Raw genomic sequence first — 26,631 nt, forward strand, 5'->3', positions numbered from 1 at the left:
CTGCTACAAGCTACACTCCCATGGACATGAACTCATTAGGCCCTAATCTATGGATTTCACAACTGCGAATACAGATATGCATCTTTTGGTCACCGATACTGTACGTAAAAAAAAAGGTAACGCCATGGATCAGAAAACCTGTTAGCATCTGGTGTGACCACCTTTTGCCTGATGCAGCGTAACACATCTCCTTCACAGAGAGTTGATCAGGCTGTCAATTGTGTCCTTGATAAGGGAATTATATGCTTAAAGGTAATGATTAAAATATTCCACCCTGAAACCATATAATTGTATGAAATTTATAAGAATCATAAAACTATAATCTGATGATGTGTGTAGTTTTAGTCAGAATTAGAACAAGGACCTTTTGTTCCTTTTTAGTATGTAAGCAGGGTGCAAGTGGGAAACAAATGATAAGAGGAGCTATCAACAGACAAGTTGTACTACTGTGTTCCTTACAGGACATTCTGTCTCCACCCGCGGAGGGGAGAAACTGTTAGACTTGCAGAAGATTGTGAAACATGTTGCAGATTAAAGAAACAATGTATCTGTGTCGTGGAAAAACACAGACTGTCTGAGCAAGGCGTAGCTTAAGATTTGAACTTGTTTGTGTGTGTGTTATAAAGACTGTGTTTGTATTTTTGATTTCAGAGCGCTCTCGTGAATAAACTGTACTAACCTTTTGCATAAGCTGAGTCTTTTCCTAATTATTATTAAACCCATGGTCTTACAAACCTCTGTGATTGGTCAAAGCTATTGATTGTTAGTTATTATCAATGTGATAGAAAATTCTCGTGACAGGCCTGTGGAAAGTTGTCTCACTCCTCTTCAATGGCTGGGCGAAGTTGCTGGATATTGGCAGGAACTGGAACACGTTGTCGTACACGCCGATCCAGAGCATCCCAAATGTGCTCAATGGGTGACATGTCTGAGTAGGCAGACCATGGAAGAACTGGGCCATTTACCGATTCCAAGAATTGTGTAGAGATCCTTGCAATGTTGGCCGTGCATCATAATGCTGAAATTTTGAGGTGATGGCGGCGGATGAATCTAATCACAGTATTTCTGTGCATTCAAATTGACATCAATAAAATGCAATTGTGTTCGTTGTCCGTAGCTTATGCATGCCCATACCATAACCACACCAGCACCACTCTGTTCACAACGTTGACATCAGCAAACCGCTTGCCCACACGACGCCATAAACACTGTCTGCCATCTGCTCGATAAAGTTGAAACCGGTATTCATCCATGAAGAGCATACTTCTCCAGCATGCCAGTGGTCCATCGAAGGCGAGCATTTGCCCACTGAAGTTGGTTACGATGCGGAACTGCAGTCAGGTCAAGACCCTGGTGAGGACTACGACCATGCAGATGAGCTTCCCTGAGACGCTTTCTGACAGTTTGTGCAGATATTCTTCGGGTTGTGCAAACCCACAGTTTCATCAGCTGTCCGGGTGGCTGGATGTGGAGGTCCTGGGCTGGTGTGGTTACACGTGGTCTAAGGTTGTGAGGCCAGTTGAACTTACTGCCAAATTCTCTAAAACAATGTTGGAGGCAGCTTAGAGAAATGTATATTAAATTCTCTGGCAACAGCGCTGGTGGACGTTCCTGCAGTCAGCATGCCAATTGCACGCTCCTTCAAAACTTGAGACATCTATGGCATTGTGTTGTGTGACAAAACTGCACATTTTAGAATAGCCTTGTATTGTCCCCGGCACAAGATGCGCCTGTGTAATGATCATGCTGTTTAATCAGCTTCTTCATTTGCCAAACATGTCAGGTGGATGTATTATCTTGGTAAAGGAGAAATGTTCACTGACAGGGATGTAAACACATTTGTGCACAACATTTGAGAAAAATAAGCTTTTTTGTTTGCGTCTATTTCCTGAGCAGAGTCACAGTGGATTGGAGCCGAAGGTGAATTGGACCATTCGAAATCAAAACAAATTTTACATACTAGTAAATACAAATATTAAACTGGGAATAGTCTGATGGGTGAAAATATGATCACTTGATCAAATCAAACCTTATTTGTCACATGCACAAGTGTTGACCTTACTGTGAAAATGCTTACTTACATGCCCTTAACCAACAGTGCTGTTCAAGAAGAGTTTAAAAATATATATTTACCAAATAAACTAAGGTCAAAAATTATAAAAAGTAACAGAATAACATAACAATAATGAGGCTATATACAGGGGGTACCAGTACCGAGTCAGTGTGCGGGGGTACAGGTTAGAGGTAATTTGTACATGTAGGTAGGGAAGAAGTGACTATGCATAGATAATAAACAGCGAGTAGCAACAGTGTACAAAACAAATGGAGGGGGGGGGGGGTTCAGCTGTGCAGAGGACAGCTGAGCAGCCTAAGTCAAGGAACAGAGCAAGCTTTTGTTGCTACTTTCTCAAATCATCAATAGCAAGCATCATGTAGCCCATATACTTTTCGATTTCTAAGACATTCTAAGGATTGCATCATTCACAACTAAAGTTGCCAAATAACTGTAAATCTAGAAAATAGGACCTGTTTCAAATGATCACTTTTATGCTCAACATTGACACTGCATATGCGGAAAAATATATATATTTCTATTTTATTCAGCTAAGTTCAATTACATTCTTCCTATAAAATCATATTATATAAAATAATGGCGTGGGACTTATAAGCATATCTTGTCAGCTAAACGAACAGACATGGAGCATAGCCAGATAACATACAGTAACTCATATTCTCTTCTTCTGAAATATTTTTTTTTCATATCATGTTTCTTCAGACCTGACAAAAATAAATAATGGATTTATTGTGATGGTGTATATTTAATTTATTTAGACTTTAAAAAAATGTACACATCACAAAGCTACGCATCAGCTTGTATGAGTGGAGGCCTGGAGATACTAAACGTGTTTATGTTAACTAACGGTCAATTACAATGAGACCGGCAGTCTTATGTATGACAATAACCGGCTGACAAAATGTTATGACCACCACAGCCTTAGCTGCGTTGCTTAAAGTTATTGTGTCTGTGCAGTGAGTAGAACGAATTAATCTGCGGCACAAGTGGTATACTATTCCCTATGTAGTGCACTCATTTTGACCAGAGGGCCCCACTCAAAAGTAGTGCACTATATAGGGATTAGGGTGCCATTTGGGACGCATCCGGAGACAATAAGAGCAGTGGTAGCAGAGAATAGACCCGGGATCATAAACTAAATTTAGCCGTTGGCCAATTTTTTCTTGAGCAGACGGACGGGGGCCGGAACATAATTACAAATATTTTGTAGACGACGCAGATAATTTAAACCTTGCTTACATTTGTATACGATCGCGTGTCACTCTATTATGAGTGGGAATACTTGGGAACAGATTTCCACAATTAAAATCACTTGGAGCTGATTTCCTAGTGCAACAATGAAAATTACAAAAATCCAACTTTTTGGATCAGAAAACCTGTACCAGAAGACAAATATGTGTAGTTGAGAGATGGATAGATGTGTTGGGTAGTTCCACATAATAGGTGCCTTTTGGACAGAAATTAACTTTCAAATATATTTTCGTTCAACATTCAATTGCATGTAGGATATGTTACGCCTATGGAAAAACACTTTCCCCCATCACATGCATTAAAATCCTATGAACTAAGAGCATTTCATCTGCACACTGTCAACCCTGTCACAGACACTTACGCAACTGCGTAACTACACTGAATAAAAAGATAAACCCAACATGTAAAGTGTTGAACTGCACTGTTGGTTAAGGGCTTGCAAGTAAGCATTTCACGGTAACGTCTACACTTGTTGTATTCGGCGCATGTGGCAAATAAAGTTTGATTTCACAATAACAGCACTTACAGTTGACCGGAGCAGCTCTAGCAGGGCATTCTTTGGACGAACTGACTTGTTGGAAAGGTGGCATCCTATGACAGTGCCACATTGAAAGTCACTGAGTTCTTCAGTAAGGCCATTCTACTGCCAATGCGTGTCTATAGGAGATTGCAAGGCTGTGTTTTATACACCTGTCAACAACGAGTGTGGCTGAAATAGCCGAATCCACTAATTTGAAGGGGTGTCCACATACGTTTGTATATACAGTGTATCTGTGACCAACAGATGCACATCTGTATTCTCAGTCATGTAAAATCCATAGATTAGGGCCTAATTAATTTCTATCAAATGACTGATTTCCATATGAGCTGTAACTCAATAAAATCATTGAAATTGTTCAATGTTGAATTCATATTTTTTTCAGTATATTATTTAAAGGCATGTTTGAGATAAATCCAAAATGTTCTCATTGATCAAGTATCCCTTTTACAAATGAACTGATATATAATATCAAACTGATTAAGTTACTGTGGAGCCTTTAACAAGGTTGAGGTTGTAACGGTTTCTCTCCTCCTCTTCGTCTGAAGAGGAGGAGTAGGGATCAGACCAAAATGCAGCGTGTTGTGAAGACATAATGAATTTATTTACAGACAGATGAAGACGGTAAAAACTCTTAAACAAACTACAAAACAACAAACGACGTAGACAGACCTGAACTTGAGAACTTACAAATACACGAAGAACGCACGAACAGGTACAGACTACACAAACGAACGAAAACACGAAACAGTCCCGTGTGGTAGACACAGACACAGGAACAATCACCCACCAACAAACAGTGTGAACAGCGTACCTAAATATGGTTCTCAATCAGAGGAAACGTAAAACACCTGTCCCTGATTGAGAACCATATCAGGCTAGTTAACAAAATCCAACATAGAAACACATAACATAGAATGCCCACCCCAACTCACACCCTGACCAACTAAACACACACAAAAACAACAGAAAACAGGTCAGGAACGTGACAGAGGTTTAAGGTGAAGATTGGCCATTACTCCTCATGCGGTGAAGAGCATGGGACCACATGGTGTTCACGAAATGAAGAATGAACCATGTTTCACACATAATGAAAGTTTCATCAAATAAAGTTTTCCTAAAATGAATTGAGCGAAGAGGGTTGACGTGTAAATAGACCAAAAAGAGAGAGAACCCTTACTTAATCCTTTATTCATATAAAAAATCAGATGTATTAAATTATCCATGTGGTGTATACGTGCACTTCATTTAAAATAACAAGCTTTTGAAATTCAATATCGGTGCATCATTTCTACTTAAAATATCAAAGGGAAGCAAAAGGCACCCATTTCGTGGAATGGATAGATGGATAGATACATGGCTGGATCTGAATAGGTACATGGATAAATAAGGTAAATGGATGAGTGACTGTGTGAGGAGGAAAATGGATAAATGAATAGATGGAAGGTAGCAGATGTTTGTTGTGATTGTGTCAGACTGACAGTGAAACTTCTGCAATCTTTCAGTCCTGCTATTCTGTGCATCCTGTTGTCTGACAAATACAGAACAGACCTTCAATAAAGACACTGCTATAGGGTGGGAAAATACTTCCCAAAATTCCCAGGTTTTCCAGAAATCCTGGTTGGAAGATTCCTGGAATCAGTATGGAATAAACAGGAAATCTGGAATCGTCCAACTAGGATTTCTGGAAGACCTAGGAATAATGGGGAAATGTTGGAATATTTTTGCTGGATTACTGTGTGACATCACTGTTATCCATTTACAGCACAGTGACACAAACACGCCACAACAGTCGTTCTGCATTGAAAGACATTGTCTATAAATAAATAAACTCCCAATAAGAGAGCTCTAATATTCCTCTAAGGACTTGATCCCTGAGACTCAAGGTCTGACAAAATCAGTAGAACAATAGAAGATTGGCCCTTGTGACGTCAGAGATTATGTCCAGTAGAACAGTAGAAGATTGGCCCTTGTGACGACAGAGATTATGTCCAGTAGAACTAGAAGATTGGCCCTTGTGACGTCAGAGATTATGTCCAGTAGAACAGTAGAAGATTGGCCCTTGTGACGACAGAGATTATGTCCAGTAGAACTAGAAGATTGGCCCTGGTGACGACAGAGATTATGTCCAGTAGAACAATAGAAGATTGGCCCTTGTGACGACAGAGATTATGTCCAGTAGAACAATAGAAGATTGGCCCTTGTGACGACAGAGATTATGTCCAGTAGAACAATAGAAGATTGGCCCTTGTGACGACAGAGATTATGTCCAGTAGAACAATAGAAGAATGGCCCTTGTGACGACAGAGATTATGTCCAGTAGAACAGTAGAAGATTGGCCCTTGTGACGACAGAGATTATGTCCAGTATAACTAGAAGATTGGCCCTGGTGACGACAGAGATTATGTCCAGTAGAACAATAGAAGATTGGCCCTTGTGACGACAGAGATTATGTCCAGTAGAACAATAGAAGATTGGCCCTTGTGACGACAGAGATCATGTCCAGTAGAACAATAGAAGATTGGCCCTGGTGATGACAGAGATGTCCATTGACAGTAGTATATGAAGCCATCTACTCTTACAACAGAAGGTGATACATCTGTGTTAAGAGCTCAGTTCCAGTTATCACCATACGCATGTTTATGATTCTGTAGGGAATAGTGTTGCTGGATCACAATAACTGAATATTCACCGCCAACAGTAGAGTGTTAAAATGCGTCTATACACAAAGAGGCACTTCCAGTTCTCAGTATGAGTTGATAACTCTCCAGAGTTCTATTCCTGGTGTCATTAGCATTTTAACAGCTCTGCAGGGGATTGTACTGTATTATACTGTAAGTGTGTGTTTTTAATAAATTCATATTCACATAGAGCTTCATTGAGATGTGTGTAGGGATGTTTTAGCTCCGTGCTGTGAAAAATAAAAAGGCAACGTCATGTTTATGTATATTAAGCCTCATTTTTTATCCTAGTCAGTACAAAACACAAGAACTACAATTACCTATGCAAAACCGTGGTCCTGCATAGTTATGTAGCAAACGTACACAGACAAGTGCAACCCTGCAATAATGAACTTGGGTTCTTGTGTTGCGTAGATACGCAAGGTATAAATTAGGCTTAAATTGTAATTTTCTGCTTAGTGAGGAGTGATGTCACTAGTCTACACACACCACCTCACACCTACCTTTAGAGCAGAAGAGTCTCTACAATCTGAGATCAAGACATGCCAGCTATACCTCTGAATGAGTCCATCATGATATACACACACCCAAACACACAGCTACCAACCCATCCAATTGTATACCGTCAGTTACACATGACCTGCACATAAAAATGATTCTCACTTTACAGAACACCTATACACTGCCACCGTGCATCAACAGTTTGTAATGCGTCTGTTCCACTAGTTTGTAATCTATCTCCCGCACCAGGATCTCCATAGAAGAGCTACACCGTCTCCAGGCTGTGAAATCCATGGTGACCATGTCAGTGTCACTGTGAGACAGAGATTAGGCTGTTAATTACACACCACACCTGTTGTTTACACACGGGCGGCCTCAGAGATTTATACCCAGATCAAACTTACCCGTTTGGCCCTGAAATGACAGCGGCGCCACACTTGAACACCCTCCATTAAAGAGGGAAACGTGTTTGTGGTAATTCATTAATTTGTTGGAAACAACGAAGAAAATAGAGAACAAATCTGAGCACGACCTACATTTTACACCAAACAAAACATTAAAGTAGGTTATTTGTTTACCTAATTGGATGAAAGCACAGTCAAGAGAGTAATAAAATAAAGGAAATATAAGTGTGTTTTGAAGTGTTACGTGAAAAAAAGATCCCGTGTACTGTGGTTGAGCTAAAGGGTGAGTCTACCGTTACCTGTTCCTGGCAGTGAGACTGAGCACTCACCGGACTGGACTCCCTTCAGAGGAGAGAGGGGGGAGTAGCCTGTACCTGGACCTGACCAGAGCTCCCACTCTGGGACTGAACTAAGTAGAGAGACTGGGTGTAGGCTAGACTTCATCCTGCGTTTATTAGGCTAGCTCTAGTCTTTACCTCTTAGGCTAGTACTTAATGTTGATGCTCTACAATCTCAGTTCCTTTATAATACTTAAAGAATACCACATGGTTACATTTTAGGACCAGTTCTTTTTACCATTTCAATTAAGCTAATGCTAATGTTAAGCCTTGTTTTAAAGCTAGTGTTTGCTTTAATACTCCAACACAAATCATCCTGCCAAGACAACACCATGAATTTTACAAAATGTAGTTGGCGGCTGGAATACTGGAGAGATGGGGATGTTTACATAGTGTTCACATAAAGGACACAATAATATGGAGACTATACTGCACTTCACCAAATGAATAGAATGCTTAAGTAATTGTAGAAAAAGTAAAAGGACCAACCTCTGCTTGCTTGCGCCACACGTCCAGGTTCTTGCGTTGAGCTTTGGAGAAATGGTCCCATGCCTTTTGTTTGGAAGCAGCGTGGAATACAGACACAATCTGCTCAACTGTGGCGGGGGATGCAGGGGCCAGTTACCGTCCAGAGAGAGAGAGGGCGGGTGGGAAGGAGCAGAGGAGTGAGAAAGTGGAATCAGGTAGGAAGACACCTTACTGTATGCTTATGTGATTTTACTGTTCTTTTCTGTTCTATACAGTATAGTACAGCTCTGGGTCAGAGTCGCGAGTCACCCCGCCTCGAGGTGGTCACAGTGAGCCCGTCCTAAAAATGCAACAGGAAGATCAGACGGCTAGCAGCAGGCTCCTGCTCTATTCACACACACCCCTGCCGTGACCATGGCCTCACACACTTGCTTGCACACACACGCTTGCTTGCACACACACACACACACACACACACACACACACACACACACACACACACACACACACACACACACACACACACACACACACACACACACACACACACACACACACACACACACTCTTTCTCTCCTCTCCTCCTCAGTGATACAGACTCAGTAGAGATTGACTGTAAAACAAGGGAATTCTCTGAAGGGACAGAGATCTTATCAAGAGATCAAAGTAAAGTCTCTACCAATAACTGAAACCCTCTTTTCGTCAAAAGCCTCTCCTGTTTTTAATTACCACAACACCTCTCATCTTCTACGACTCTCAGACGCTCTGAATGCCATAATCAAAGGCTGCCTCTGTGTCTAAAGCCTGTTTCTGTACTGTGGCTGTGTCTCAAATGGCAACCTATCCCCTACGCAGTGCCCATAGGCCTCTGGTCAAAAGTAGTGCACCGGAACAAGCTGCAATTTGGGATACAACTCGGCTCTCCTCATTACTGTCCTTATTGTGGGTTAGATAGAAGGGCTGAGCGGTCGTATCCCTGAGCCCGAGTAAGATGGCAGCTTTGATTCAGGACTTGTGTAAGAGAGGAAGCAGGAAGGCCTGCTGGAAGACATGTGTCTGTTCAACACACCCTCCTAATCACTCCTGTGATTGACAGCTGGGCCTGGTATTAACAACTAGCCTCAGATTAGTTACAAAAACACCCTCAGTGTGGGAACCCAGAGCAATGGAGAAAATTACTCAATTGATGAAAATAGATCAGATTGTGAGACTGCTCTAATTGTCATAACACTTTTTGTTTCTCATAATTAATGTGCGTGTGTAGTGTATATGTGTATGGTTGAGTGTGTGCGTGTCAGAATGACCAATTTACTCACCTGTTGATATAATGCAGCATAGTCACAGATTGTCCAGACAGAGTACCCACACAAGACATAGTGACATAAATGTTCAACAACTCATAATATACAATATTAAAGAACTGGTCAGCTTTCCACTCTGTGAAGTCCAATGTGGAAGCATGAACACTCCCACAGCTTTACCACAGCTTTACATCGGAAAAGGTCATGGTAAGGGTTTCTCTTTGTGCCAAAGGGGTCTTAATGATCCCAGGGGGGGGAGTTGGGGCCTTGGCAGGGAGGGAGGTAGAGAGGGAAGAAAGGGTGGAGTGAGAGGTACGTGTCGAGATCAGTCGTGGCTTCTCGGAATCCTTCATTTGATAGAAGAGATTGACAGGGAAGGCAGGGGAAAGCAAAGTGTAGGTTGTGGCCTCGACGTTTCAGAGTCAGAGAGATAGCGGATGGATAAGTGTACGCTCTTTGTTGTTATTTGTAGGACTCCAGCTAGAGTTGTGCCCGCATTTCTAAATGAGGCCATTAACTATCTGTCAACAAGGTTTATCTTGTCGATGAAATATGCAAATCCACCGAACACGATGGACGCAGATCCAAATGTAGCTGTGAAATGATTGGCATCTTCTATGAAGATCATCCTGAGTGAATTACGAAGCAGGACTCTGGCCAAAAGCAGTGCACTATATAGGGAATAGGGTGCCATTTTGGGACACATGCCCTGTTTGAATAACCTGCTTCTTAGCAGGCTTTTTAAAGTAACTATTCCATTCAAGGTGACAACAACCAAATGCCAAAATGGAGGAATATGTGATATTGAAATACACTGCTCAAAAAAATAAAGGGAACACTTAAACAACACAATGTAACTCCAAGTCAATCACACTTCTGTGAAATTAAACTGTCCACATAGGAAGCAACAATGATTGACAATAAATTTCACATGCTGTTGTGCAAATGGAATAGACAAAAGGTGGAAATTATAGGCAATTAGCAAGACACCCCCAATATAGGAGTGGTTGTGCAGGTGGTGACCACAGACCACTTCTCAGTTCCTATGCTTCCTGGCTGATGTTTTGGTCACTTTTGAATGCTGGCGGTGCTTTCACTCTAGTGGTAGCATGAGACGGAGACGGAGTCTACAACCCACTCATGCTACCACTAGAGTGAAAGCACCGCCAGCATTCAAAAGTGACCAAAACATCAGCCAGGAAGCATAGGAACTGAGAAGTGGTCTGTGGTCACCACCTGCAGAACCACTCCTATATTGGGGGTGTCTTGCTAATTGCCTATAATTTCCACCTTTTGTCTATTCCATTTGCACAACAGCATGTGAAATGTATTGTCAATCAGTGTTGCTTCCTAAGTGGACAGTTTGATTTCACAGAAGTGTGACTGACTTGGAGTTACATTGTGTTGTTTAAGTGTTCCGTTTATTTTTTTGAGCAGTGTATATTACATTTGGAAACAACATGTCTCTGTATTCAAATGTGCAGCTGTGAGAAAGCCTGGTAAATATGGATGTGGCTTTGTTCACAGAACGACGGTGTATCCCTGCCTCCCAGGACACCAAAGCCCGTGTTGACATTTGTAAGGGTGAAACCGCAGACAAACTCCTGAATAGAAACAAGTGTTTGTATGGATTATTGTGATGGAGGAGGGTGGACTCTAAAAGAGAACAAAGAGAGAGACCCACTTTGTTCTTTCAAATACATCACTGTATTTACTGTAGTTGGTGTACCACCAAAGATATCTGAACTCATGCATGCTCTTAGCATTGGCAGTTGTGAATCAGGTCAGCTATACATTTTCCCTTTTGGCCTTTTCAATCATCGATATGACTTATGTAATTGCTTCCATTTGTTTTCACGTAGAGAGGTGTTACTTACTTTGATGATATGGCTGTGGGTTCCTTCAGATCAGCTGTCCACTGACTAACAGGCTAACGTTAACTAGAGGAGTTTGTGTTAGACCTCTGGGGGAGATTACACTGGACTATTTCTACATGCAGCACAAGATACTGTACATGGGGGGGGGGCAAAAACAAACGTACCTTCTTTCTCATCAAATAAACATTGCTCCTAAATACTAGTTTAACAGACAAGAGGTATACAACAGAATGCTTTTTGTAAGAATTTAGAGTGCATTGAGTGGCTGAAGAGTTGTTAGATCATTGGTGTTTCTTTGTTACGTGTTTCATTATCTCTGATGATTGTTATGTTTATATGTCTGTCTGTCTGTGATGATTGTTACGTCTATGTGATTATCGTTATGTCTATCTGTGGCGACTGTGTTGGTGTCAATCGTATTCAAAAGCAAGAGTCATTGAAGCGGAGGTTTCATGAATCCTACAATAGAAAGAGTACTTAGTACACAAGTTACTGTATGTGATATCAATATTTCACAGGCCCAATGACAGATCCTCGCCATTCAGCGATCACTCGACTGAGTTCATATAGTCCTTGTGCAAGGTAGCTCCGCCCATCAGAGGTTTCCTGCAACCTCAGACATGGATATCTCTATGGGAGTGTGTTATATCCTTGGTTCTTAGTGTCACGCCTGTCACAGCTGTGGGATACAAAGAGACTGCCACAGAGAAGGTTAAAGCAGGTTTATAAAACTATGTCTGCTCCCTTTGGGATGTTGTCTTTCGAAGCACAGGAGTTACAGCTGAACGGCTGACAAACAAGAGTTACATCTGTAGACTACCCAACATGCCCCAAGGGTAGTCCCGCCTCAAGCTAAATGAGTTCCCTAGTTGGCGCTCAGAATGATAATATGGTTGGGGTGATGATACCAGAGGTGTGGACTCGAATCACATGACTTGGACTCGAGTCAGACTCGGGTCACAAATATGATGAATTGGACTCGACTTTGACTTTAACACCAATGACTCGTGACTTGACTTGGACCTTCTGTCTCGATACCCTCCCCAAGCCCAAATATTAAAAATGATGCTATTAAGTGTGCAGCGCATCAACTCTTCATTTAACAGATTAAAGTTGGAATCAGACAGCAGCCAATCAAATTGTGGGTGGCAGTGCAGAGGAACGTCGGCGGGTGAATTCAGATTGAGCCCTTGGAAAGATGATACCCAAAATTATTATTTTCGGATATAAAGACAGCGCTCTATCAACAAAAAATGGATTGCAACTTGCAAAACATGCGGGAAGAAAATTACAGACGGAGGCGCAAAAATTTTCGACTTTGTTCGACATTTGAAGCTGCACAAAGAATGGCAAGTCGTGGCTAATATAGCCGACAGCTATATATTTTATTACTTTACTAGTGTATCATGTAGGCTAGCGTAAAGTTAAATCAATGAGCCTCCACACAGTCAGTCAGTGCGGGAACATGATCATTGCACCCAAGATTGAGCTACAACTGGCTAGGTAGTTGGTAGCCTAAATCCTGCCTGACGTTCCTAAAACAAGGATGGGCAATTGTGTACAAGCCTACATCGCCCGATTGCGCCCCATAGCGATCCTCGATAGTCGATCACATTTGCACACACTGTATATAGACCCTTTCTACTGTATTATTGACTGTATGTTTGTTTATTCCATGTGTAACTCTGTGTTGTTGTATGTGTCAAACTGCTTTGCTTTATCTTGGCCAGGTCGCAGTTGTAAATGAGAACTTGTTCTCAACTGGCCTATCTGGTTAAATAAATGTAAAAAAAAAAGAGCACATTATGACTTGTTTAGGACTCGAAACTCAAAGTTAAAGACTTGAGACTTGACGGTCTTGACTTGAGACTTGACTCGGTCTTGCCTGTCTTGACTTGGGACTTGACTCGGGACTTGAGTGCTAAGACTTGAGACTTACTTGTGACTTGTAAAACAATGACTTGGTCCCACCTCTGGATGGTACGATATGAATTTGCTCTTGCTGATCCAGGTACTGGTACTATCTGAATGTCTCTGGCTGACCCAGGTACTGGTACTATCTGAATGTCTCTGGCTGACCCAGGTACTGGTACTATCTGAATGTCTCTAGCTGACCCAGGTACTATCTGAATGTATCTGACTGACCCAGGTAGTCGAATGGTTCTGACTGACCCAGGTACTGGTACTATCTAAATGTATCTGACTGACCCAGGTAGTCTAATGGTTCTGACTGACCCAGGTACTGGTACTATCTGATTGTCTCTGGCTGACCCAGGTACTGGTACTACCTGAATGTATCTGACTGACCCAGGTACTGGTACTCCCTGAATGTATCTGACTGACCCAGGTACTGGTCATATATGAATGTTTCTGGCTGACCCAGGTAGTCTAATGGTTCTGACTGACCCAGGTACTGGTACTACCTGAATGTATCTGACTGACCCAGGTACTGGTACTCCCTGAATGTATCTGACTGACCCAGGTACTGGTAATATCTGAATGTTTCTGGCTGACCCAGGTAGTCTAATGGTTCTGACTGACCCAGGTACTGGTACTACCTGAATGTATCTGACTGACCCAGGTACTGGTACTCCCTGAATGTATCTGACTGACCCAGGTACTGGTAATATCTGAATGTTTCTGGCTGACCCAGGTAGTCTAATGGTTCTGACTGACCCAGGTACTGGTACTCCCTGAATGTCTCTGACTGACCCAGGTACTGGTACTACTTGAATGTCTCTGACTGACCCAGGTACTGGTACTACCTGAATGTCTGACTGACCCAGGAACTATCTGAATGTCTCTGGCTGACCTGGGTAGTCTAATGGTTCTGACTGACCCAGGGTCAGCTCTACAGGAGTCGACCGTGAGATTAGCTCCTAAAAGCCTCATTAGTGAATCTGCCATACAGCTGCTCTCCACAGACAGAGGTGTCAGAGGTGTCAACCACTAGGAGATGGAGAGGTGGAGAGACATAGAGAGAAAGAGAGAGTGAGGGAGAGGGAAGCTGGGAGAAAGACAATAAAGATGGAGAGAGAGGAGATTGGGAGACGGAGCTAGAGCGATGGCCACTCTGGGTTTAATGATGATGTGCTAAGAAAGATAGCTAACAGCTCCCTAAATAACCTGTTCAGTGTTATTGCTGCCATCACTGGCCTTTAGCAGCCAAACTGCTCCAAATCTACTTCTTCAAAGAGTATTCCCATAAAGGGGGTCTTCAGAAGTGCTATGTTTGTGCCGCGCTGTATGTGTGTGTTTTCAGAAAATACAATTTCTGTTTAATGTCCCGAGTGTATGGAGCACTAACCTGTAATAATAGGACAAGTGAACTTGTGACATGAAAATCACTTGAGTATGGGGAACATTTACACGGACAATGTGATGTTGCGTCAAGAGAACGCAAGGCGTGGTTTGATGTTGACCCTGACGTGAGACATGGTTCTCTTTCCCTCTGTATGTGGGCGTGTGATGTCAGTCTAGTGCGTACTCACATTGTGCCAGGATGCCAGAGAGGGCGCTTTTGAACTTGTCCTTGGCTTCCTCCATCTCCTTCTCGTGGGTGGCCTTCTGACTCATCAGCTGGCGGATGTGGCTGTTGGACGACTGGATCATGGAGTAGAAGTTGTTGGCGTTACGACGGTTCACCTCGCCGCGTTCCACCCAGGTCAGCAGCACGCGCACCGCCTCCGCAAACGCTGCCTCATCTGAGGAGAGGACAGGGTCATTAAAGTCAAACTAAAGGTTAGGGTCAGGATCTAGATTTGTTAGGGGTAAAAAAAAAATATGTAATGTTAGGGTTAGGGGTAAGAATCCATTTGTGGTTTGAAACATAGAATTCAGAATTAGAACATGAATTTCTGCATGAAATAACAATTAATTCAGTGGGATGGTTTGAAAGTTATTCTGTCCTATGTATCAAGGCCTGACAGTGAACTGAGAGGAGAGGCGCCACAGAGATAGCAGAGAAGCAGGGAGTCACAGTGTTTGCAGACCAAACCATTTCTGTGGAGACCTTGACCTGTCACAGTTCATTAGAGAAAAAAGCGTATTAATTCATCCCAAAGCTGATATCAGGAGAGGAACGGAGGGGAGGATAGGGATTGGAGGGGAGACAGGAGAGGAGAAAGAATAGTGATATCTTTAATGAAATCCCTCAAATTCATTCTAAATGGCACCACAGCTTCTTGGCGTTTCTCCAGTACTGCTCTGAATGTTAACTAGAGGGCAGTGAATGAATGGAATAAATATCATGTTTCAAATGCCTTTGTATGAACAACAGTGGTTGTTTTGCATGATTCATTTTTTTGGGTCGTAGACTGATGAGGTGATGTCAAGAGAGTTATTGATTTTCATTGTTAATGACACTCAGTGGTGTAATGGAGGGTATACGCAGGAATACACCGTATACTCACTTTATTTTCAGTGGGAATTGCATATACTCACATTTGAATCCCCCACGATGCGTATCAAAGTAGCGTACTGGAGGTACACGCCGTATCATTTAATAAGGCTGATGGAACAGAACATAATGTTTCGCTTCAAATGTCGCTAAACTATTATTTCGTCACATTTTAAGCGCTGCAATGTGCACACAGCGGTAGGCCTACGCTCAAATGTTCCAAAATGCAATTTGTGGGAAAACACAGCTCTAAAATGAGGTTCCATCGACAGTGACGCAATAACTATCACGGGTTGTTAATATGACCAGGATAATGCCTTTGGCTGTTAGACAAAGAAAGTTTGAAAACCAATAGAACAGGAAAGCGCAAATGAGAAAGATTTTATAAAATAATTGCCTCCACGTTTCTGTGGCGGGATTTTGGCTACAGGCTACTTTGAAGCAAGGTCAGACATTCCTCATAACATGAAGTATAACGTCCAGGTTTCAAACAATTAAGGAACAAGAAAAATATAGTGACGCTAATGACAGGCCTAACCGTCTTCTGGTAAATGGAAGGGCTTTCCAAAATGAAATGTTAACTAGCTAAAAATTAACCTATACCTACCTGGCAGAATGATATCACGATTATTTGCATCAATCCAGCGGGAATTTGTTTTGCAAACGCTACAGAAACACTGCTAACCAAACAGTGTTAGGTGCCTGCACAGATGAATTGAAAATTATAATTTCCCCAGGCCTCAAATGGTCTCCTGATGTGGTTTAAGCATTGTTGTGGATTTAAAACATCCACTTGTTGTTTTTCTATGAATAAAGTGTGACTTTAGAGCGAAAACCAATTTGAATTTCGTACTCAGTTGACAGCCTAGTATGCCTACTATTAGCCTACTTGCACAGTGCAGCTTGGGTTGGCCTGACTGTGAAAGACCAATATGGGATTTATGATTCATGTCATCCAGAGTGTACAGATGTAAGATCTTAATTTGATCACTCTTTTGTTTCTGACTATAGCCATTTCTCCAGGCACCACTAAGGACACTGGTGCTCATTACATTACATTTGGTTAGTGCTTATTAGTTACCTAATAAAGGATCCTCTAACTCAACACAAGGCGGGGAAGAGAGGGTATGAGAGAAAATACAAATCACTCACTCACTCTCAAACACACACATACTAAAACAGATTGAGCAGCTGGAAGCCTTTTTAATTGATTTAAGATGAAGCCCACAGAAGCCTCCCCCGCAAACACGGACCCCCCCCCCCCCCCCCACACACACACACACACACACTTCTGCGAATGATTTGCTTAAAGAATCCATCACTGCTTTCGATATTGAATCAAGGTGTCAGAAATGAATGTGTCATAACTAGAACTTGCTGAGGTGTTACTCTATATTATAGAATGATTTAGATTTCCAGGCCCTCGACAGTCACTAGTCCTTCCTGGTAACTACAGTTCCATTATTAATACACATTCTCAGTAGGTATCAATACTAGTCAATCACTGACAATGACCAGGGCCCATAGATTATTCATATTTGGACTGAATCAGTGTTTAACTGTGAGTCTGTGGCATCTGATGAACATAATTATCACCTTCAATGTCATACAATGCATCTACACGTCTAGGGAGCTAAGAGGCTTATCAAAATAACACACTTTGACGAGGTCCCTAAGAGTCAATGCACAAACACCGTAAGAGCAGCGGGATGTGTTGAAGAGATGTGTAGATACTAAAACATCCGGCTGCTGCCTGGCTGTCACAAATGTTCACATCTAGCAGCTTCACAGCTCAACTGAAAGTAGAGGAGCCACATTCACAACGTCCCCAGTTGAAATGTTACTGCTCTCGCTGTGAAACAGTTAACGGGGAGCACGCCAAGGTGTTTGGGCCAAGACAGCAGCGAGGCTAACTGTCTTTGCGAACCTCATCACTAATTCACAAAACATGATGTTGACCTACTTTCCACTGGAATCCTCACATTCAGACATCTTTAAGTAGTACAAGTTGTGGGAGGGGATCTTTTTGTACTACAGCAGATTACAGTAGCGGGGAATACATACGTACAAACGCATTTAAATACATACGCACAAACACATGCCTGCACGCATCAATCAAACACATTAAAGGGATACTCTTCGATAAGTCGTGGAGCCCCACCTTTAATCTTGTCCCCCAGCTGACTACACTCGTGGTCTGAGTAATGGACGATGGGTGGAGGAGAGGGGGGTCTGAAACGGTCCTCCTCCATCCTCCTGCGGTGCCTCTCCTCTCTGGCATACAAGCGCTGACGACACTCCCACTCATACAGGTCATCTCTGGCTTGGGCAAAATCCACATGGAGCCGCCCTGTGTCCTTCTTGTCTGTACTGGAGCCCAGACGCATACGGTAGCCTGGGGAGGAGGGGGGAGCGAGAGCAAAGGGGGAGGGAGGAGGGGAGAGAGTTAGAACCGGGTGGTAACATCACAGTGACATTTCACTCTGTTAAACGAACAGGCGCAGGGCAGTAAAATGCGGGAAATACACACCCCACTTTCTGTCAGTCACCTGCATCTCTATCTTGATGCCTGACATCCTCTATTTGGGTTAACACGCTCTGTCCACCCACCTGTCTCTCCATCCCTCTGTCCCTATTTTTAATCTGTTTGATCCTCTGTCACAGCTGCATCCCAGCTAAAGTAGCTTTGCTAGGTTGGAGTAGAAAATGACTCTGCTCTCTCTATACTAATTTATAGAGGAGACTTAAAGAGCCGAATTGCTCCTCTAGTGACATAATAGAAATTGCTAATTGCTCCTCTTTCCTTTTCCCTCCTTTCTCTAATTCTTCTTTACTCTCTCTCGGCCACTCATATCTGTTTCTCTATCTCTCTTTCTGTCGTCTCTCCCGCTCTATCTTTCTGTTGCTCTCACTCTCTGTTTCTATCTCTCCAGTCTCTGCCAAAAGGGAGACATTAGCGTGGGCTTCCAGTTTACTTCTGCCTCCTCTCTGCGTTTTGTGGGGCTGTGATATATGTCCTTCAGTTTGCATACAGAGAGAGATTTAAGACGTGGCTGGAGTCTAGTAGCTTTAGAAAAGAGAGAGATGTAAAGATGTGGCTGGAGTCTAGTAGCTTTAGAAAAGAGAGAGATTTAAGATGTGGCTGGAGTCTAGTAGCTTTAGAAAAGAGAGAGATGCAAATGTGGCTGATGTCTAGTAGCTTTAGGAAAGAGAGAGATGCAAGATGTGGCTGGAGTCTAGTAGCTTTAGGAAAGAGAGAGATTTAAAGATGTGGCTGGAGTCTAGTAGCTTTAGAAAAGAGAGAGATTTAAAGATGTGGCTGGAGTCTAGTAGCTTTAGAAAAGAGAAAGATTTAAAGATGTGGCTGGAGTCTAGTAGCTTTAGAAAAGAGAGAGATTTAAGATGTGGCTGGAGTCTAGTAGCTTTAGAAAAGAGAGAGATTTAAAGATGTGGCTGGAGTCTAGTAGCTTTAGAAAAGAGAGAGATTTAAGATGTGGCTGGAGTCTAATAGCTTTAGAAAAGAGAGAGATGTAAAGATGTGGCTGGAGTCTAGTAGCTTTAGAAAAGAGAGAGATTTAAGATGTGGCTGGAGTCTAGTAGCTTTAGAAAAGAGAGAGATGCAAATGTGGCTGAAGTCTAGTAGCTTTAGGAAAGAGAGAGATTTAAGATGTGGCTGGAGTCTAGTAGCTTTAGAAAAGAGAGAGATGCAAGATGTGGCTGGAGTCTAGTAGCTTTAGAAAAGAGAGAGATGCAAGATGTGGCCTGAGTCTAGTAGCTTTAGGAAAGAGAGAGATGCAAATGTGGCTGAAGTCTAGTAGCTTTAGGAAAGAGAGAGATTTAAGATGTGGCTGGAGTCTAGTAGCTTTAGAAAAGAGAGAGATGCAAATGTGGCTGAAGTCTAGTAGCTTTAGGAAAGAGAGAGATTTAAGATGTGGCTGGAGTCTAGTAGCTTTAGAAAAGAGAGAGATTTAAGATGTGGCTGGAGTCTAGTAGCTTTAGAAAAGAGAGAGATGCACGATGTGGCTGGAGTCTAGTAGCTTTAGGAAAGAGAGAGATTTAAGATGTGGCTGGAGTCTATTAGCTTTAGAAAAGAGAGAGATTTAAAGATGTGGCTGGAGTCTAGTAGCTTTAGAAAAGAGAGAGATTTAAGATGTGGCTGGAGTCTAGTAGCTTTAGAAAAGAGAGAGATGTAAGATGTGGCTGGAGTCTAGTAGCTTTAGAAAAGAGAGAGATTTAAGATGTGGCTGGAGTCTAGTAGCTTTAGAAAAGAGAGAGATGCAAGATGTGGCTTTAATCTAGTAGCTTTAGAAAAGAGAGAGATTTAAGATGTGGCTGGAGTCAAGTAGCTTTAGAAAAGAGAGAGATGCAAGATGTGGCTGGAGTCTAGTAGCTTTAGAAAAGAGATAGGTTTAAGATGTGGCTGGAGTGTAATAGCTTTAGAAAAGAGAGAGATGTAAGATGTGGCTTTAATCTAGTAGCTTTAGAAAAGAGAGAGATTTAAGATGTGGCTGGAGTCTAATAGCTTTAGAAAAGAGAGAGATTTAAGATGTGGCTGGAGTCTAGTAGCTTTAGAAAAGAGAGAGATGCAAGATGTGGCTGGAGTCTAGTAGCTTTAGAAAAGAGAGAGATGTAAGATGTGGCTGGAGTCTAGTAGCTTTAGAAAAGAGAGAGATGTAAGATGTGGCTGGAGTCTAGTAGCTTTAGAAAAGACAGAGATGTAAGATGTGGCTGGAGTCTAGTAGCTTTAGAAAAGAGAGAGATGTAATATGTGGCTGGAGTCTAGTAGCTTTAGAAAAGAGAGAGATGTAAGATGTGGCTGGAGTCTAGTAGCTTTAGAAAAGAGAGAGATGTAAGATGTGGCTGGAATCTAGTAGCTTTAGAAAAGAGAGAGATGTAAGATGTGGCTGGAGTCTAGTAGCTTTAGAAAAGAGAGAGATGTAAGATGTGGCTGGAGTCTAGTAGCTGGAAAAAGGAGATTAGACAACAAAACACTCTCTGGTGTCACATGACTAATGGGACTGGTACTGGTGATGAATTTCCTCCATTCAGAACTCTATTTATTTAACTACACCTCTGCTATTGTCACCTCAATAGTAAGGGTATCGAAGACATGTGTTCCACCTCACCTCTAGTTGTCTTCTCATTGACCTGCATAGTGATGGTCTGACTCAGGAGAGGGGACATTTATTCCACAACACACCTAGTCGTTTTCTCATTGACCAGCATAGTCAAGGTCTCTGACTGGAAACGGGTTGTATTTATTTCACAACACAGCATGATGTTTAATAGGAAACATCGGAAGCGTACCACATAAGAAGAGGGCTCTGTCTACAGTGAACTCTTCAGCGAATCGGATGTGGCAGAAGTTCTTCTTGCTCTTGCGGATGGCGATGATGTCACCACACTGGCCAAACACCTCCACGATGAGTGCCTCGGTGGCATTCTCTGGCAGACCGCCCACAAACACCGTTTTACAACCTGGAGGACGCTCCCTCATGGCCGGAGAGGGAAGGTCTGTGGATGAGGAGAGAGAGTCATCAAAACAGAGAACTAACTGTAAACTTGGAAACAAAGAATGATAATAAAGTATTCATTTGACCTGAGTGTTTTAAACAATTTTTATATTTCACCTTTATTTAACCAGGTAGGCCAGTTGAGAACAAGTTCTCATTTACAACTGCGACCTGGCCAAGATAAAGCAAAGCAGTGCGACAAACACAACACAGAGTTACACATGGGATAAACAAACGTACAGTCAATAACACAATAGAAAAATCTGTATACATTTGTGTGCAAATTAAGTAAGGAGGTACGGCAATAAATTGGCCAATAGTGGCAGAGTAATTACAATTGAGCAATTTACACTGGAGTGATATATGTGCAGATGAGGATGTGCAAGTAGAAATACTGGTGTGCAAAAGAGCAGAAAAACTAAAACAAATATGGGGATGAGGTAGGTAGTTGGTTGGATGGGCTATTTACAGATAGGCTGTGTACAGCAGCAGCAATTGGTAAGCTGCTCTGACAGCTGACTCTCAAAAGAAATCCCGCTATGCCCCCCAACGAACCGTCAAACAGGCAAAGCATCAATACAGCATCAATGAGATCAAATGCTACTACAACGGCTCTGACGCTTGTCAAATGTGGCAGGGCTTGCAAACTATCACAGATTACAAAGGGAAACCAAGTCACACACTGCCAGACGAGCTAAATGCCTTCAATGCTCACTTCGAGGCAAGCAACACAACCATGCGTGAGAGCACCAGCTGTTCCGGACGACTGTGTGATCACGCTCTCCATAGCAGATGTGAGTAAGACCTTTAATCAAGTTAATATTCACAAGGCTGCAGGGCCAGATGTATTACCAGGATACATACTCAGGGCATGCACTGACCAGCTGGCAAGTGTCTTCACTGACATTTTCAACCTCTCCCTGACCCAGTCTGTAATACCTACATGTTTCAAGCAGACCACCGAGGTAACCTGTCTAAATGATTATCGCCATGTTGTGGCGGAATCCGGCACTTAAGTGCGCCGCCACTTTAAGAGCAGATGAGCAGTAGGAAGGAGGAGATAAAAGAGCTCGTTAAGCTCTATTGGGGAGAGCTCTTGTTGGCGCGACAGTTTGGTTGGTGTGTGCTATGCTGCAGAGTTTTTTTTTGTTTGTCTTCACTATATGTGGTTGTACAGTTTTTTGAATCAATCCTCGGTGTGATCGCTCGACGACGTGGTTGTTCTCATGTGGGACCGCGATGGTTATGGATCAAATGGATTAGAAGCAACATTTGTTGCGAGGCGTTCAACTACAACCCAACATATCATCGGACAGACAGACCGGATACCTGCAACCTCAAGACCACAGCTAAGCCCTCTCTTGTTCTCTTTCTCTCTTTTTCTTCACGCTATGTCCAGTGCTTTACACTGAAACTGACTCTATTTCCTAAGTACATTTAAGTTTGATTGGAGCTGGACTAGTGTGTATATGGACACCACACATTCATACCCTCTGCACTCGTTCCCAAGAAGAAAATACAAACTTTTGCAAATCCTCTGTGTGATGACTGGGTTCATTAATTATTGTATGAAGTTGATGTTTATTTGCTCTGCCATTATTGTTATATGAGGTATGTTTGGTGGGGTTACCAAGAATTATGGAAGGACTGATGTGATATGGGATCTATAGGGTGTGTACTCTTTTTCCTCTCCGCTGGCTATCTGGTCAACAGGCTACACTCTAGGCAGTCTCTTCTGTTGATGTGTGTGGGTCTGGTAGTGGTACTCTCGCTGTTCTATTATTTTCCTTTCGGCAGGGTTAATACCTGCCTGGCGCCCGAACAAAATCTTCTTTACCTTTCTCTAATTAATACCGCTACAATGTATCACTCACATCTGTAGCCATGAAATGCTTTGAAAGGCTGGCCATTGCTCACATCAACACCATCATCCCAGACACCCTGGACCACCAAAACAGATCCACAGATGATACAATCTCTATTGCACTCCACACTGCCCTTTCCCACATGGACAAAAGGAACACTTATGTGAGAATGCTATTCATTGACTACAGGTCAGAGTTCAACGCCATAGTGCCCCCGAAGCTCATCACTAAGCTAAGGTCCCTGGGACTTAACCTCTCCCTCTGCAACTGGATCCTGGACTTCCTGACAGACTGCCCCCAGGTGGTGAGAGTAGGCAACAACACATCTGCCACACTGACCCTCAACATGGGGGCCCCTCAGGGGTGCATGCTTAGTCCCATCCTGTACTCCCTGTTCACCCACGACTGTGTGGCCGCACACAACTCCACACGATGGTGGTAGGCATGATCACCGGCAGCAATGAAACAGCCTTTACGGAGGTGTGGTGCCAGGACAATAACCTTTTACTCAACATCAGTAAGACAAAGGAACTGATCGTGGACTACAGGAAACGGAGGGCCGAGCACACCCCCAATTTACATCGATGGGGATATAGTGGAGTGGGTCGAGAGCTTCAAGTCCCTCGATGTCCACATCATTATCATGTTCCAAACACACCAACACAGTTGTGATGAGGGCATAACAATGCCTCTGAAAATATGTGGCATGGGCCCTCAGATCCTCAAAAAGTTATACAGCTGCACCATCGAGAGCATCTTGACAGGATGCATCATCGCTTGGTATGGTAACTGCTTGGCATCCGACCGCAAGGCTCAACAGAGGGTAGTGCGTACTGCCCAGTACATCCATGGGGCCGAGCTTCCTGACATTCTGGAACTCTATACCAGGCGATTTTTGTCTTTGATGGAAATTTGTCAAAGACTCCAGCCACAGACTGTTCTCTCTGCTAACGCACGGCAAGTGATACCAACACACCAAGTTTGGAACCAACAGGACCCTGAACAGCTTCTACACCAAAGTCATAAGACTTCAAAACAAGACTACTAAATAGCAAATCAAATTGCTACCTGCATTGCTCCTTTTTGGGATTCTACCCACACATACTTACATTCCAAAACACACACTAAATACGCCAACACACACTAAATACGACAACAGACAAATGCATACTGACGCCGCACACACACTGCTGCTAGTCACGATACCCCTACCTATACAGTTGAAGTCAGAAGTTTACATACACCTTAGCCAAAGACATTTAAACTCAGTTTTTCACAAATCCTGACATTTAATCAGAGTAAGAATTCCCTGTCTTAGGTCAGTTAGGATCACCACTTCATTTTAAGAATGTGAAATGTCACAATAATATTACAGAGAATGATTTATTTCAGCTTTTATTTCTTTCATCACATTCCCAGTGGGTCAGAAGTTTACATACACTCAATTAGTATTTGGTAGCATTGCCTTTAAATTGTTTAACTTGGGTCAAACGTTTCGGGTAGCCTTCCACAAGCTTCCCACAATAAGTTGGGTGAATTTTGGCCCATTCTTCCTGACAGAGCTGCTGTAACTGAGTCAGGTTTGTAGGCCTCCTTGCTCGCACAAGCTTTTTCAGTTCTGCCCACAAAATTTTTATAGGATTGAGGTCAGGGCTTTGTGATGACCACTCCAATACCTTGACTTTGTTGTCCTTAAGCCATTTTGCCACAACTTTGGAAGTATGCTTGGGGTCATTGTCCATTTGGAAGACACAATTGCGACCAAGCACCTGACTGATGTCTTGATGTTGCTTCAATATATCCACATCATTTTCCTACCGCATGATGCCATCTATTTTGTGAAGTGCACCAATCCCTCCTACAGCAAAGCACCCCCACACCATGATGCTGCTACCCCCGTGCTTCACGTTGGGATGGTGTTCTTCGGCTTGCAAGCATCCCCCTTTATCCTCCAAACATAACGATGGTAATTATGGCCAAACAGTTCTATTTTTGCTTCATCAGACCAGAGGACATTTTTTCAAAAAGTATGATCTTTGTCCCTATGTGCAGTTGTAAACCGTAGTCTGGCTTTTTTATGGCGGTTTTGGAGCAGTGGTTTCGACCTTGCTGAGCGGCCTTTTCTGGTTATGTCGATATAGGACACGTTTTACTGTGGATATAGATACTTTTGTACCTCTTTCCTCCAGCATCTCCACAAAGTCCTTTGCTGTTGTTCTGGGATTGATTTGCACTTTTCGCACCAAAGTACATTCATCTCTAGGAAACAGAACGCGTCTCCTTCCCGAGCGGTATGACGGGTGCGTGGTCCCATAGTGTTTATACTTGCGTACTATTGTTTGTACAGATGAAAGTGGCACCTTCAGGCGTTTGGAAATTGCTCCCCAGGATGAAACAGACTTGTGGAGGTCTTCAATTTTTTTCTGAGGTTTTGGCGGATTTCTTTTGATTTTCCCATGATGTGAAGCAAAGAGCCACTGAGTTTGAAGGTAGACATTGAAATACATCCACAGGTACACCTCCAATATACTCAAATTATGTCAATTAGCCTATCAGAAGCTTCTAAAGCCATGACATCATTTTCTGGAATTTCCCAAGATGTTTAAAGGCACCGTCAACTTAGTGTATGTAAACTTCTGACCCACTGGAATTGTGATACAGTGAATTATAAGTGAAATAATCTGTCTTTTAACAATTGTTGGAAAAATTACTTGTGTCATGCACAAATTAGATGTCCTAACCGACTTGCCAAAACCATAGTTCAACAAGACATTTGTGGAGTGGTTGAAACACGGGTTTTAATGACTCCAACCTGGAGTCATTAAGTGTATGTAAACTTCCGAATTCAACTGTATATGAAATTAAACTGTTCCACGAAAATGAGCATATGAAAACCGTAACTGGCACACAGATCGGTATAAATGGTAAAATAAATTGGCATTCCACATGAGAAAGGTTGCCAACTCCTCATGTAGCCTATTACTGGCAACTTCAGGAGAGTAATGGCAAAAGGAGAATGGTGGGGTCAGGCTAAGGTCTTTTTCTTCCTCTAGATCTCTGGCTCCCTCTTGAGTTATTTGTGTCTTATTTCATCAAACAGTAAGCTTAAAGCATCAGACAAGCTCAATGCATATCGTTTATTTTATTAAAACACAGGGTGTGTCTATATATATACGACTTTCGGTCAACAAAGATTTATTTTATTCGTTGACAGCCCTAGTCTGTCTCTACAAGGTGTGCGTGCACCCATGACACGTTCTTCTTGGCTGGAGAGTTTAAATGCTGTCAGATTGAAATATGGAGTCGATATGGCCCTCCAGAGCTTACATGGGTCAGTTCAGTCAATTGGAAAACCTTGAAATCTTTTAATTCGTCTGCATTTTAGATCAGACCGCTGGAGTCTAGCAGCATTTACAATGCA

General features: G+C 42.6%; 1 protein-coding gene across 2 annotated transcripts in view; it reads right to left on the reverse strand.

The window, feature by feature from the left end:
- LOC129828035 (ecto-NOX disulfide-thiol exchanger 2-like) overlaps positions 1-26,631 on the reverse strand; it is a 226,361-nt gene that overhangs the window by 38,514 nt on the left and 161,216 nt on the right. For both annotated transcript variants that reach the window (XM_055889449.1, XM_055889448.1), the window contains 4 exons: positions 21,140-21,346; positions 17,994-18,227; positions 14,925-15,137; positions 8,277-8,383 (listed from right to left, as the gene is read on the reverse strand). In XM_055889449.1, the coding sequence (XP_055745424.1) occupies positions 8,277-8,383; positions 14,925-15,137; positions 17,994-18,227; positions 21,140-21,346 (761 nt within the window). The remainder of the gene's footprint in view (positions 1-8,276; positions 8,384-14,924; positions 15,138-17,993; positions 18,228-21,139; positions 21,347-26,631) is intronic.

This window comes from Salvelinus fontinalis, chromosome 29 (genome assembly GCF_029448725.1).
Source record: "Salvelinus fontinalis isolate EN_2023a chromosome 29, ASM2944872v1, whole genome shotgun sequence".
Taxonomy (NCBI): Eukaryota; Metazoa; Chordata; class Actinopteri; order Salmoniformes; family Salmonidae; genus Salvelinus; species Salvelinus fontinalis.